At 42.1% G+C, this 13,585-nt stretch overlaps 1 protein-coding gene across 1 annotated transcript; it reads right to left on the minus strand.

Moving 5' to 3' along the window:
* Nucleotides 1–869: 869 nt before the first annotated feature.
* Nucleotides 870–6,811, minus strand: alx1 (ALX homeobox 1; the record flags this gene model as incomplete). Its single annotated transcript, XM_079280038.1, has 4 exons — nucleotides 870–1,211; nucleotides 5,481–5,609; nucleotides 5,981–6,285; nucleotides 6,622–6,811. The coding sequence occupies 4 exons, from the start codon at nucleotides 6,809–6,811 to the stop codon at nucleotides 870–872; spliced, it is 966 nt and encodes a 321-aa protein (XP_079136164.1).
* Nucleotides 6,812–13,585: the final 6,774 nt, after the last annotated feature.

Here is a 13,585-nt window from a genome sequence, read left to right on the forward strand (position 1 = left end):
ACGATGAGTCTAGCGTCAAAACAAAGCACCGCCCACCGACTGGGGCAAACTCTCATTTTACAGCTGAACTGTCACTAAAATATGCTTCTGTCAACAAATTTGGGGCGAGAAATAAGCAATGCAGCAGCAAAATCCTTCTTCATATTTGATCAGCAGGACTAATTTGACAGTTTGATCGGAGTGCACAAGCTTCACCAGCAGTGATTGACGGCTGCGTTAGAGACTCTGATTGGTTGTTTTTTCTTCGGATGTGGTGGAATCTTGCGAAGGCACTAAAAGGAGGCAGAGGAACCAGATAGTCTGTCTCGTGTACTGCTGACTACTGTCGGTATTTAAGGACAGTTTGAGCAAATATGACATTAAGTAAATTTCATTAAAGTTACCCAACTGTAGCTTTAAGTGTCTTTGACCACTTGATTGTCTTAGTATTTTAAAGATAACATCCAGTCCACCTTACTGTCGATCTGCCTCAGACCACAAACACAGCTGATTGTCTATCACACAACATTATGTTTTTGTTACAACCTTGAGCTTATTTACTTTCATTTAACAACAAATCCTGACACATTTTCCATTTAACGTACGTTATCCTGACCGCGTTTTCTTGACTAGTCGACAACATTTTGGTCAGAGTTACATGTGATGCAGATCTAAACAGCCGGGCAGCTGAATGGTGAAATCGGCCCCGTCACTCCAAAGCTTCACAACAACACAGGTGATATCTAATCTGTAGATGTTGCACTGTGAGCGACAAACCGCTTGCTTTGAATAGGATCTCAGACTCTTTGGGCATTTCCCCCTCTTGGTACAAACTGGAAAATGTGTGAAAAATATCTATTCTGATCCAGACTTTCCAGACATGCACACGCTCACATGGCCCACGAGATGTTGGCCGTGTGCTCCTTGGCCTTCATGCGCAGCACAGCTATGCTGGACGAGCGCCTCTCGAACTCGGGCTTGGTCTCGAAGGCGTGGTGACCGCTGGCGGCCGGCGTGAGGAGGGAGTCTGCGCTGAAGAAGTTGTTGAGGGAGACGTGGCCGAACTGGTTCTGCTGATTGGGGAAGCCCACGTAGCCGTGCTCGGCGGCACCGGCGGCCGAACGGGGGGAGTGGGAGTAGGAGGTGACGCAGGGAGGGGAGCCTCGGGGCAGCATGCAGGAGGAGACCACGGGGCCCCCGGGAGCCGGGCTCGGCCACAGGTTGGTGGGAATCTGTTGGGTGAAAAGAGGCTTTAGACACTGGGGAGGATGACTTTCATTTCACGAGGATCCACTGAGCACGAATATCAGTTATTGATATTATATATATAGACAGATTGATAGTTTAACACACACAAAGAGTTCTACGTGACTGTTTTAAGGAAAGGCAAGGCAAGGTAAGTTTATTTGTATCGCACATTTCAACAACAAGGTAATTCAAAGTGCTTCACATGAAACCATTAAAAGCATAAAGGCAAAAGTAAAGGAGATTTAAAACATACATTGAAACAATAATCGACGTCTCCCTGAGACATTGCGCTGCACGCAATCAACCATACACTGCCGCAATTCTGCAATTACTCGCACACAAACCACGTCTGGAAAAGATCTCTGCCGATCTGCGTTTTATAGTGTACGCCTTGCACGAACTCGGTCCCGGAGGAAATGGCGATATATTGTGCAGTCCTTTTAAAAGCATCAAAACATAAGGCAAAAGAAAAGGAGATTTAACAGCAATTAAGAACAGTACAAGAAATAAAATGCAGTAGTAAAATGCAGAAATGCAGGAAATTGATGAATATATTAATTGAATGTGGTTCAATTAAAGGCAGCAGCAAACAGAAAAGTCTTCAATCTTGATTTAAATGAGCTGAGGGTCTCAGCAGACCTGCAGCTTTCTGGGACTTTGTTCCAGATATGTGGAGCAGAAAAACTGAACGCTGCTTCTCCATGTTTAGTTCTGACTCTGGGAACAGAAAGTAGACCGGTCCCAGACGACCTGAGGGGTCGGGACTCGGGATGGTTCATAAGGTAGCAGCAGATCAGAGATGTATTTTGACCCTAAACCATTCAGTGCTTTGTAAACCAACAGCAGGATTTTAAAGTCAATTCTTTGTTGGACAGGAAGCCAGTGCAAAGACCTCAGAACTGGAGTGATGTGATCCACCCTCCTGGTCTTAGTGAGGACTCGAGCTGCAGCGTTCTGAATCAGCTGCAGCTTTCTGACGGACTTTTTACAGAGACCTGTAAACACACCGTTACAGTAGTCCAGTCTGCTGAAGATAAATGCATGGACAAGTTTTTCCAAATCCTGTTGAGACATAAGTCCTCTAATCCTTGATATATTCTTCAGGTGATAGTAGGCTGATTTTGTAATTGTCTTGATATGGCTGTTCAGGTTGAGGTCTGAATCCATAACTACACCTAGATTTCTGGCTTGGTTTGTGGGTTTTAACATCAGTGACTGAAGCTGAGCGGTGATTTTCAATTGTTCGTCCTTGGTACCAAAAACAATTACTTCTGTTTTATCTTTGTTTAATTGAAGAAAATTCTGGCACATCCAGTTGTTGATTTGTTCAATGCAGTTACCCAGCCCTTGTATGGGATTATAGTTCCCTGGTGACATAGTTATGTAGATTTGTGTGTCTGCATAATTATGATAACACACTTTGTTGTTTTCCATAATCTGAGCGAGTGGAAGCATGTAGATGTTGAACAGAAGAGGCCCCAGTATTGAACCTTGGGGAACACCACATGTCATTTTAGTCAGCTCTGATGTGTAATCAGCTACAGACACAAGTATAAGTATAAGTAAAGCTTTACACATATACAGTTTAAACCCTTAATATCACCTGAATCATTCCATTGGCGGATGAAGACCGTGACATGTTTGAAAGCTCAGAAATAGCTAGTAAGTGTTTTGATTTTGATTATTCTGTCACACGGAACAGATGTAGTTTATAGCAGCATTTAAATAATAAAAAAAAAAAATGAAATTTAGAAACTAAATCTCTACAGGAATACAGCGGGAGCTACACATCTAAAGTCATATTGCTCTGGCTTAGTTTTTGTTTGGTGATTTTTCTTCAAGAATTAGGCACCTAAATTATGAAATGTCATTCGCCTCCATTGTATCAAGGTGGAGGCCCAAATATCAGAGAAAGACATCTCAAAATCTGGACAAATAAAAACTATCAACATGTCTAGAAAACAGGAGCAGGAAGTGAGTTTCTTTGAGGGGTACAGTGACCCGTTAAAAGGTAATTGTCTCAAACTCTGAATGAATGCACACGGATCCAAACAACTCCAAAGGTGGAGGTCATTTTATGATTCATCATTTTTCAAATCCGTCATAAGTGTCATACAGCCTCTGTTGCAATGTGTTTAGATGATCTTAGAGCAAACAGGCCAGAGGGGACAGAGAGGACCGAGAGGAGATAAAGTCCATCTGGTCAACATACAGTGAACAGCACATGACTAGTTTGTAGAGCTGGAGTCTAAAGAACAGCATGTCCTTCTTTAAGCTGCCAACGCAGACTGAACTGCAGCTCCATCACATACAAATGACTTCACTCACGCTGACGCTTCTCATTTGGTTTTGTTTGCCAGGATCTCAATCAGACTTGAGAAGAGAGCCGGCGTAAGAAAGCAGCATGTAGTTGTGTGAATAGCATGCAGTACATTTTCCTTCGTTGCATCTGATCAAAACGAAGCCAACGTAATGTGCCACTGCTTTCTCCCCCACAGAACATTATATTTTAAGAAAAAATTAAAATAAACCAAAATAAATGCTCCAAAAAACTTCCTCAAATTTCAGCATCTTCAAAAGAAATTTGGAAAACTGCAAAACTATAAACTGAACCAAGCGGTTACTGCTTAGCACAGGAAAACGTCTTTCTGCCAAAGTATAGCTTTCACATGATGTGAACAAACAGCCCCCCCCCCCCCCCCCAGAAAATACAATAATATCAGCCAAAACCTCAAACCAACCAAATTATACAAAGCACTTTGAAAACCCAGAAGAATGCAATCAATGTCCACTGTGTTCAGGGAGACACAAACACACCCGCTGGCAGCAGGACGGTCCGTTTAATGAGGGTAATGTGGATCAGCTGGAGAGAGGGTGTAAGACTGTAGAGGACTCTATCAGAAACATGTGCGGAGAAAATACCAGTCCAGCACATGGCTGACCTGGTCTTGAGCCAGGGCGTAGAAGAGCTGCAACTCCTCTACCTCTTTGAATTCAACATATACGTGAACACACGCCCCATGAGGAGCTGCATATTTCCATCTGAAGAACCCCCCCAAAAAGGCTCGACAGCACTGGGAGGCCCAATCTCATGTTTCTGACAGACACAACTGACACGCTGCGTCTCCTCTCACCTCATCTCGTACCGACCTTTGTCCGAAGCAGCAAGACAAATGTGCAGCGAACATGAAACGTGATATAAGGCCGTTCGCTCAGCCGGGACACCTCACAGGCGCTCTAATCAGAGTCCGAGCCTCTTATCTGAGACGGGCTTCATGAGAGGTGATTAATAGAGCGGCTGTGACATGCAGCGATTAATGCTGACACGAGCATTCATTTGTTGTGGCTCGAGGAAATTGAGTATTATAGGAGAGAGGTCTTATCAGGCGTCCTCCATGCTTTAATAAGGGGAGCCACTGCAGGTTAGGGCTAACATCTTAATTATAAGATACTGTCATTAAAACGTTTAAATATGTAAATGAGGCATTATCTTATTAAATAGATTCACAGAGCAGAAAAGCCAGGTTTAAAATGCTTGTTTCATTTTGTTGATGCATGACAGTCAATGTTTTTTTACAGAAGGAGTTTTGGATATCTCTTTAATCCATAATTCAGATCATATTGTGAAAGCCATTTAAAAAATATGTTTTGTTCATGTTATTACGGATAAAATGTTGTCTAAATGAGTCTGTGAATGATGTGTGAACAAACCCCTCTGCGTTAACCTTCAGAGAATGAACGAGTGAAGTTTGGTGAATGTAAGAGCTGCTGAAGTGCAGATTTATCATCAGAGTCTGAGAACAAACTCATTGAGAGGAAACTTCCTTCAAAGAGACGTTTAGTTCCATTACAGACATTTACAGACTCTACAGGTGAATATCGGGTCAAAACATGAACTCATAGAAATCACCATGAAACGTCCTCAGTTGATTACTGATATTAGTTTTTTTGTGTATAACAAGTTTTCTGAAATTGTATTTGTAAATATGCAAATGAGGCATTATCTAATGCTGATTTATGGTGAATTGAGAATAAATCCACGGAAGCAAATAGACAAAGTAAAAAAAACAACGATTTCGATGTTTTCTTTGCATTAGTGTGAAAGAAGACTTCATCGAAGCCAAATATTCTCAAAACTGACCAGTGCATGAAAAACAGTTTGTCCTCTTAAATAAATTTAAATTCCCACCAGAGGTTATTTTGACATCAACACTAAAATCCTTAAGTGTTAGAAAACGTGGATCCAAACTTGCCTGCGTGTAGCTGTCGGTCCTCGGCAACACTGATAAATCGTAGGTGGCTGCAAAGTGAGTTTTGGCTTGTTGGATTTGCCCGTAGCGCTCTCGTTTCCTCCATTTTGCTCTTCTGTTCTGAAACCACACCTAGTAGGAAATTAAATAAAATTAGACAAATAAAATCAGTGGAAATAAATGTGACTTTTTGACAAAATACCAAGTGGCAGCATGCTTTGAAAAGAAGTCCAACTAAGTTCTGGCAAAATAATCTGTTTGGAAAAGAAGAGCAGCAGCATCCTGAAATTAAAATAAATCCTTCTGCACTGCTTTTGTGGAAAAAAAGTATTTTTAATCAACAGATGTGCTTTATTTCTTAAATATGTTTGTGGTGTGTTTATATGAGCACACTTTTACGCATAGCGCACTGCTCCACATGTATTGTCGTCAGCCCTTGTTTCGTTATTTTATGATGTATTCTCTCCATCAGTGAATGTTAACAAAATACGACTCTTAATAACCTGCACTCTGGCCTCCGTTAATTCCGTCCTCATGGCCAGCTGCTCCCTCACGTAAACATCTGGATAGTGAGTTTTCTGAAAGACTTTCTCCAGCTCCTCCAGCTGCGCGCCGGTGAAGGTCGTCCGGTGTCTCCTCTTCTTGCTGCTGGACACGTTACTGTCGCACTTGTCCCCCATGTCGTCCAAATCCGTCTTCTCCTGTCCGGTTGTCACCGGCGACGCCCGCAAGGTGCAACAGCTGTCCATCGGCCTCCCGAGGTCCGTGTGCAAAGGGTCCTCGTCTGTCTTTGGTACACCGTAATTGACTGGAATGAACGAGTGATAAATTAATAATAATACATCTTGATGGCCTGCCATTATATTGTAAATGCAACTTAAAATTACATATGAAAATACAAATGAATTCTATAGAAATATAAGTTCATGCTTTAATTCAGTGTTCCATGCTCAATTGTCTGTCATATTTAAAAAATGAAAAATGGCAAAAACATCAAATATTTGCAAACGAAACACCTCCATGAAACATCAGAAATGTTAGGATTGAAAAAAGAGAAACACAGTTTTTCTCTTTAACACATCAACTCCAGTAAAATTGCAATATCGATGAAGAAAAGGTGAAATAAAAAAAACCTTTTACGCACCGTTCTGGTCTCCGCAGGGCGAGGAGCGGTGCTCGCCGCTCTGAAGCCCGAAGGCCTGCACACATTTCGGGGAGGACTTGCTGAAGTACTGCGTGCTTTCCAGGCTTTCCATGACTTGGTCCATGTAGTAATCGCTGGCCTTCATCGCTTGGCTCTTCAACGCAAATTTATCATCCATATACTCCATCATCTTAACCCCAAATCCGCTTTAATCAAAAGTCACCATGAGAAGAGAAAGAAAAAAGAAAGAAAATAAACTAATCGCCGTCACGCACCGATGACTTTTGTAATGCAATAATTCGCCAATGGAGTTAATTTGCTCCGTCTTGAAGCCGCAACGTCTTTATAGCCCCGAAGAGAATGAGCTCCTCTCTGCGCTCCCCTCCTCTGTGCGTAACGGCACACCAGCTCCTCCCACGTCCAGAACCCGAACCCGGCAGCAGTTCACAGTGGTTCTGCAGCCGCACACCAATCAAAAGTGACTTTAATTTACAACATGTTTAGACATCCAGAACGAGGCAGTGGTGTATCTACAGCTGCACGTTCAGACTTTAAATGGGATTTAATCTGATCTCTGCCGTTCAATCCTTTCGGTTTTGGGGAGTTTATCGTGTTTGCTTCTGGAATGAAGTGAACTAAATGCTCTAAAAAAAACAACACGTTTACTTTATTCTGTTCCGATTGTTATTTTATAACATTTGTGCTACAGGCAAACTGATGATTTGTATTTTTAATAATTCGGCCCTCCCATGTTTGTTAAATCATATCTTTCAAATATGTCACAAATTCAACATTTACACATCTGTGTAAGAAAGCAAATCCTCTTTTAACGTTTCATTGTGAGGGTTTTTTTGGTAGTTTAACAAAAACGTGTGGAGCTTAATGTATATCTTTGTTCTTTAGTTTTTACGAAATAGTATAGCCTTTTACACAAAAGGTCGTTATGAACACGTGCACCCATGCTTCAGACGTCGCAGTCAAGATATTATATTAATGAAGGATGTTTTTTTGAGTCCTGATATTTTGACAAACAGGGCAAATAAATATCAGATGTTCAGATGTTCAGAGGCTTCAAATAGATTTCGTTCGTGTCCATTGCGTCTTAAACTGTGAATCACTGTCCGAGTTAAAGATGTTCAATCCTTTATTTAAACTCGTTTTGTGAGAATCTAATGCCAACGATCTTCGATAGTTTGGCGCATGTTTATCCACCAATTGTAGTTTGTGTCCTGGATGAAATTCGCGCTTTGGCTCACATGTTTGGAAAACTATTAATCCTTTTATCCTCTTTGTGATCTCTTTGTTTTTTTTGCACAACATTACATTAAGCAGTGAGATATGAAACAAAGATTAAAGGAACACATTTAAAAAACATAAATGCTTCCTAAGAGAATACAAAAGGGATTTTAGCAAGTCTCATGAAGCCCAAAGACCAAGAATAAGGGACAAGAAAAAGAATATGTATAACAAAATATTGTTATTATTATCATTGAGATATATACAAATACATATATATATATACGTATATATGTATGTATATATGTATGTATGTGTGTATGTATGTGTGTGTGTATGTGTGTATGTATGTGTGTGTATATATGTATATATATATATATATATATATATATATATATATATATATATATATATATATATATATATATATATATATATATATATATATATATATATATATATATATATATATATATATATACACACACACATAAAAGCTCTTATCGGTTGGTCTTGACACATTCATTTCCAGCAGCAACAACTGTTACTATTCTTGAAGGGAGCGGTTGTTCACTAAATGATTTCACATCTTCAGCATCTGGTCACTGAGGCTGTGAAGAGGCAGAGGAGGAGGCTTTAGGATGGAGACAGTCGCTGCACCAGGCTCATCTTTCTGTGATGTGAGGAGTAAACTCGTGTGTACAACAAGAGTCGTTTCTTTGCGGTTGCAACAACAGCTTTAACCGTAACCATGCTGCTAAATTAAACAATTCACTGCCCCTTTGCTTGGTGAACAGTTAGAGATATTTCTCGAAACTTTGGCAATTTATCCTTTTTTTTTTTTTAAATTACAGTATGAATCACATCAAATTAAGGTTTGAATTGACATTATGAAAGTCCTGTAAATGAGGTGTTGACCTTTTTCCTGCTTGAATTAAAGACCAAAAATCTTCCTCATGCAGGAAAGCAGAGTTTCATTGAACCCAGCGGCCCTCAGGAGCACGCGCACGCACACACACACACACACACACACACACACACACACACACACACACACACACACACACACACAGAGCGAGGTTCTTCTATTCCTTCTTATTGGAGGAATCGTGTTACCGGGAACCTAAGGCCCATCTCCCGCCATCCACATCTCCACCCACGAGCCTCGCCACCTGCAATGCACACCATGCGTGTGCTTTGGTTCGCTCTGGGGTCAGTGGCAGTCACCTGGAGCTTCACGGTGCCACGGGAGAAGAAGAAGAAATTAACAATAAACAGAGGTGCTCTTAAGTAGCAGGGGGCGGGAGTCTTATTTGGGCTTCTAAGATGACCTCGCTACGCTGGCTCACGCTGAGGAGAAAATGTGAAAAGTTCACTGTGGTCTGGTGCGTGTGTCTTTTCAGGCTGGAAATTCCCGCCACAATAGTCGCTGCGTGGTTTTGTGACGTTGGCGGGCTCGGCCACCTTCAGGCCCATCAGTCGACGCTAATCCTCTCAATTCTGCAGCCAATGTGTCATGTGAGCCACCTGGAAAGATCCTCACCCTCACGTTCAACAGAGCAATCATGTGCTGCCATGCAGTTTGACATTACGTACGGCAATCGTCTTGGTCAAAAGATGACTGAGCCGAGCTAATTATCATTCATTTTTCAGTCTCGATGTGACTGATCGCAGTCCAACACAACCCGAGCCAGGACCAGAGAGGCCGCTTCAGAAACCAGAGACATGACATCATGATGCCCAAAGCCGAATTCAATCTATTCAAGTGTCTTCAAAACGTTGGCTGTAGACACACACACACACACACACACACACAGAAAAAAGGCCAGTTTATTTTCCACCACATTTTTGGGGCTTGGTGTCGTTTGAGTCCGCGGGTCATTCGGGTCACAAAGCCGAGTGACGAAAAAAAGTGAAAGCAGCAGATTCCGTGCTTGAAAAAGTTTGACTTCATTTTGGGTCGTTTGTCTTTTCTATTTGTTTTTCAGGAGTCGCTGACAAAGCTCTCTGTCACTGAAGTCATCGGGGTTCATGTCGAGTTGTTGTACAAGTCACCTGTGACCGAAACCAGAACTAAATCCAGATGCTGCGGCACAAGGCTCGAGCTAATTATAACAACGGTGAAATGATCATAAAAAGAAGAATTTTCTCACATAACCACGAAAAGAACCGCTTTGCAAAAATCAGGAAAGGCGAGGTGAGCGCACACATCATCACACTTATAAATGACCACTGACATTAAAATGTTGATTTGTGTGATTGCATTTTAAAATACACAACAGATTTAGAACTGAAGCCTCTATGGCCGCTTTGTTTTAGCTTTGAAATGATTTAAAATAACATTTATCAACAGAAGTACAAACACATAAAGTACCCATTACTGTACGGGGGCAATAACTGTTTTTATTTAATTCTTTGAATCCAGTAGTAAAAAGAAAACGTTGTTTAACATTTAAACAGAAACTAGACAAACATGCAATCATCTCAACTGACACACGACAGAAACTCAATTCTATCATATCAGTGAAACTTGAATAAAAACACGATTGAAAGTTTGGACAAAAAAAGGAGATTTTAAAAAGGTGTGTGGATATATTTCATGGTTAATTTATGTAAATTCAAATTCTGTACATTTTCTAACACGTATATAAAATATGCATGTTAAGAGGTGTGTAGACACATGAATACAGATATACATTCACTTCATTAAATACCAGAGACGAGCTCTTTACTAGCTGATCATTTCAGTGATTCTGTAGTTGAGAAATAGAAGCGATTCTGTTCTTTGGTACTTTACAAACCTCTACAGGTGGCTTTCTGAGGCTTGCTTCCTGCGGCATCAGTCCTGCTCTCAGCTGAGTGTAAAGAGCGACTCGGACCTCTTTCCATCCACGTCTGTTTCATAAGCCAGCAGTTGTCGTTGGAGGGCGTAAATCAGCTTTGACTTTTACCAGAGTCCAGCGCAGAACACTTTCTGCCTGTGTGAGTTTACTCCTCCATTTCTTTATAAGTTGGTTTCACATTTCAAGGAGGGCTTGAACATTCCTCTGAGTTCATATCCATTTTGTCTTTCCTTCGGCTGGAGGAGCTGGCTAATTGTGTCACGAAGCAGAAGTAAGCGAGGAAAGACCTCGTGTCTCTTGTGTCGTTCTTCTTTATCGCTACATTTGTGGGATTTGGAGTTAAAGTCATTTCACATGCTGACGTATTTGACTTATAAGCTACATCTCCGATTATACAACGAAAACGTTCTGTTTAAATGATTTCCCTCCGATCCAAATCACTGAATAATAAATATATAGCATTACTTGTCCTTACTTTTTCTACATGTCAGTTAGTACTGTATGACATGCTGTATACACAAACTGCACAATATTTACTTATTATATACTTTACATCACAGCTAGTCACTTTGTAAAGCAGCAGTGTTGTATTCTAGAAATGTTCTTATTTTCAAAAGGCAGCATCTGGCTTCCATTCATTATATGATATCACTCGTGAAACCTGCTTAAGCTGTTTGTCTGCGTTACGTCCTTTTCATACCTCGTAAAATGCATTATGTTCCACTGAAAGTGACTTGCTTGAGTTGTGTAATTGATCACAGTGTACATCAGAAATGAATGGAAACCAATGGCTGCCTCGTTCAAAGAACGCTCAGCAAAAGGCACACTGTCATGGTGCCTTAATGCGTTTGAAGGAAGCACTTGAGGGATATTTGGATGCCGAACCTCTCACCGCCAGACTCCATCCGACAACATTAGCTGACTTGAGGTCAGGCTGGCAGGCCGTGTGGGCTGAGAGGGGCATTCTTCATCTTATCTATGCGGTGGAGCGCTCATTTCACCAGGCAATGGATTGTGGATGTCATGGGTTACATATAATTTTACCCATAACCCAAAAGTAAACGCATGTAATGAAGACTGGTGGACGATGGCTTTTAACAATGTCATTTCCCAAGCAGTGGTTGGAGAGAAGAGCTCTGAAAGCCGGGGCAAATCTGAACTTGTGTCAAAACTTTATTTCACCTGTCTTTCCATGTTGCATGCAAAATGAAAAAATCGGAATCATGCAGTATCGCCGTTTGATGACAGAGAAAAGACCCCCTCGATGTCCCCCAGAGAGCCTGAAGAACCGGTCTCCCCCTGATGGAGGGCAGTGCTCTTCAGTTTCACAACAGCCCCCCCCCCCCGAGTGGGAAGGACCACGGCATCTCTGGCATACGGCACTCTCCAAGACGAAGAGCCACCGTCAGCTCGCGAACAGTCAAAACACGCCCTCCAGACATGTGCAAGCGAACGCTAGCGGGAAAGTAAATCGACAGGCATGCATTTCCTGCCAGGGAGCCGCTCTGCAGCTCTGCAGCTCCGACTATTTGTTTTGACATTCATTAAGTTATCATTTCCAGGCGGCGGGGCCAGCGAGGAACCTCCAAGCCTGAGGTTCACCGCCTCCGGTCGGCCAGTGTTTTGCGGACGCCTTAGCTCTACCAATTCAAATACACAGACAAGCCCATTGTGATCCACGACTGAGAATAAGGAAAACATCCTTCTAATTCTAACACCAATGTTTGTGCTCGGCCCGTAATAGCAGTCATTTTCAGCTGGCGAGCAGGAGCAAACTTTAGCCGCAGAATGGGGAAGTTGCACTTAAATCTCCGGGCTGTATTACACTTTACCCTTAAGAGAGCAGAAGACGTGGAAAGAGCGAGTCTCTTCCCATTGCCACAAACTATTTTTTAAGTCAAGAGAGTAAACCAGCAGAGAAACAACAGTTCAGCGTCTAAGGAAACATGAATCCACAGGTATTAAGAGGTCCTCCTGGTCAGGGCTCTGCAGTAAAGGTTGCCAGGTTGCATGGGCAGCCATTTTGAGAAACTGGCAACCCATTCTTGGCCTTTGGTCGCAGTGGAAACCACTTTTTAACCCGTGCCCACATGTAAAAAAAATAGTTTTAAAATATTTGTTGCATTAGTAATATTCGGAACCGGAACCAGACAACGTGACACGTGCGTTGGTGCGTTCTCGCGCCCGTCAACCGTCAACATCACAAACTAATCTGCAAATGTATTCAGCTGAAAAAGGGGCGGATGAACTTGAAGAAAAAAACGGAAAGTACCCGCCATCATCGACCTGGATGGAAAGTTATACCGCAACACACACATTTTCATTATTAATCTTACTGCATAAAGTATCTTAATCACTCAAAAGAGAAGGTGACTAAAATCGGCGACCATATTTTCAGTTTCGGCGACCAAGAGTTGATGCTTGGTCACCAACCTGGCAACCACGTCTGCAAGCTGGCGCTGAGCCCGGCTGGTTCTCATTTCCTGCCACCATTTGCATAAGAAGCGCGTCGTTTAGTTCCGCGGGTTTTGTTGCCGGTTGGCCGCGATCACGTCCAGGCAGCGTTACTTGAGCCGAATCAACACAATGGAACTGCCTGAAGATATTTGGGCTGGTCAAGGTCCCATTGCTCTGAATTAATGTTCAGGACAGAGAGCTCGAGTTTTCAGTGTAAAAAGAGCAGCTGCAGGTCAGCGCAGGCAGTAAAATAGCATTATAAACACAAAAAAAGATGCTCTCCTGAACTACATGCACATATATTTAAGAAATGCTGCGTTCTTTGTCGGGATACGCATCAGAAGAGGGTTGAATATCACATGTATCTCTGGATGTTGCCGGGTGAGGACAGCAGAGGAGGTGTTCGTGGTTGTAGAAGAGTTTGTGTT

The sequence above is a fragment of the Melanostigma gelatinosum genome, assembly GCF_949748355.1.
Source record: "Melanostigma gelatinosum genome assembly, chromosome: 1".
NCBI classification, from domain to species: domain Eukaryota; kingdom Metazoa; phylum Chordata; class Actinopteri; order Perciformes; family Zoarcidae; genus Melanostigma; species Melanostigma gelatinosum.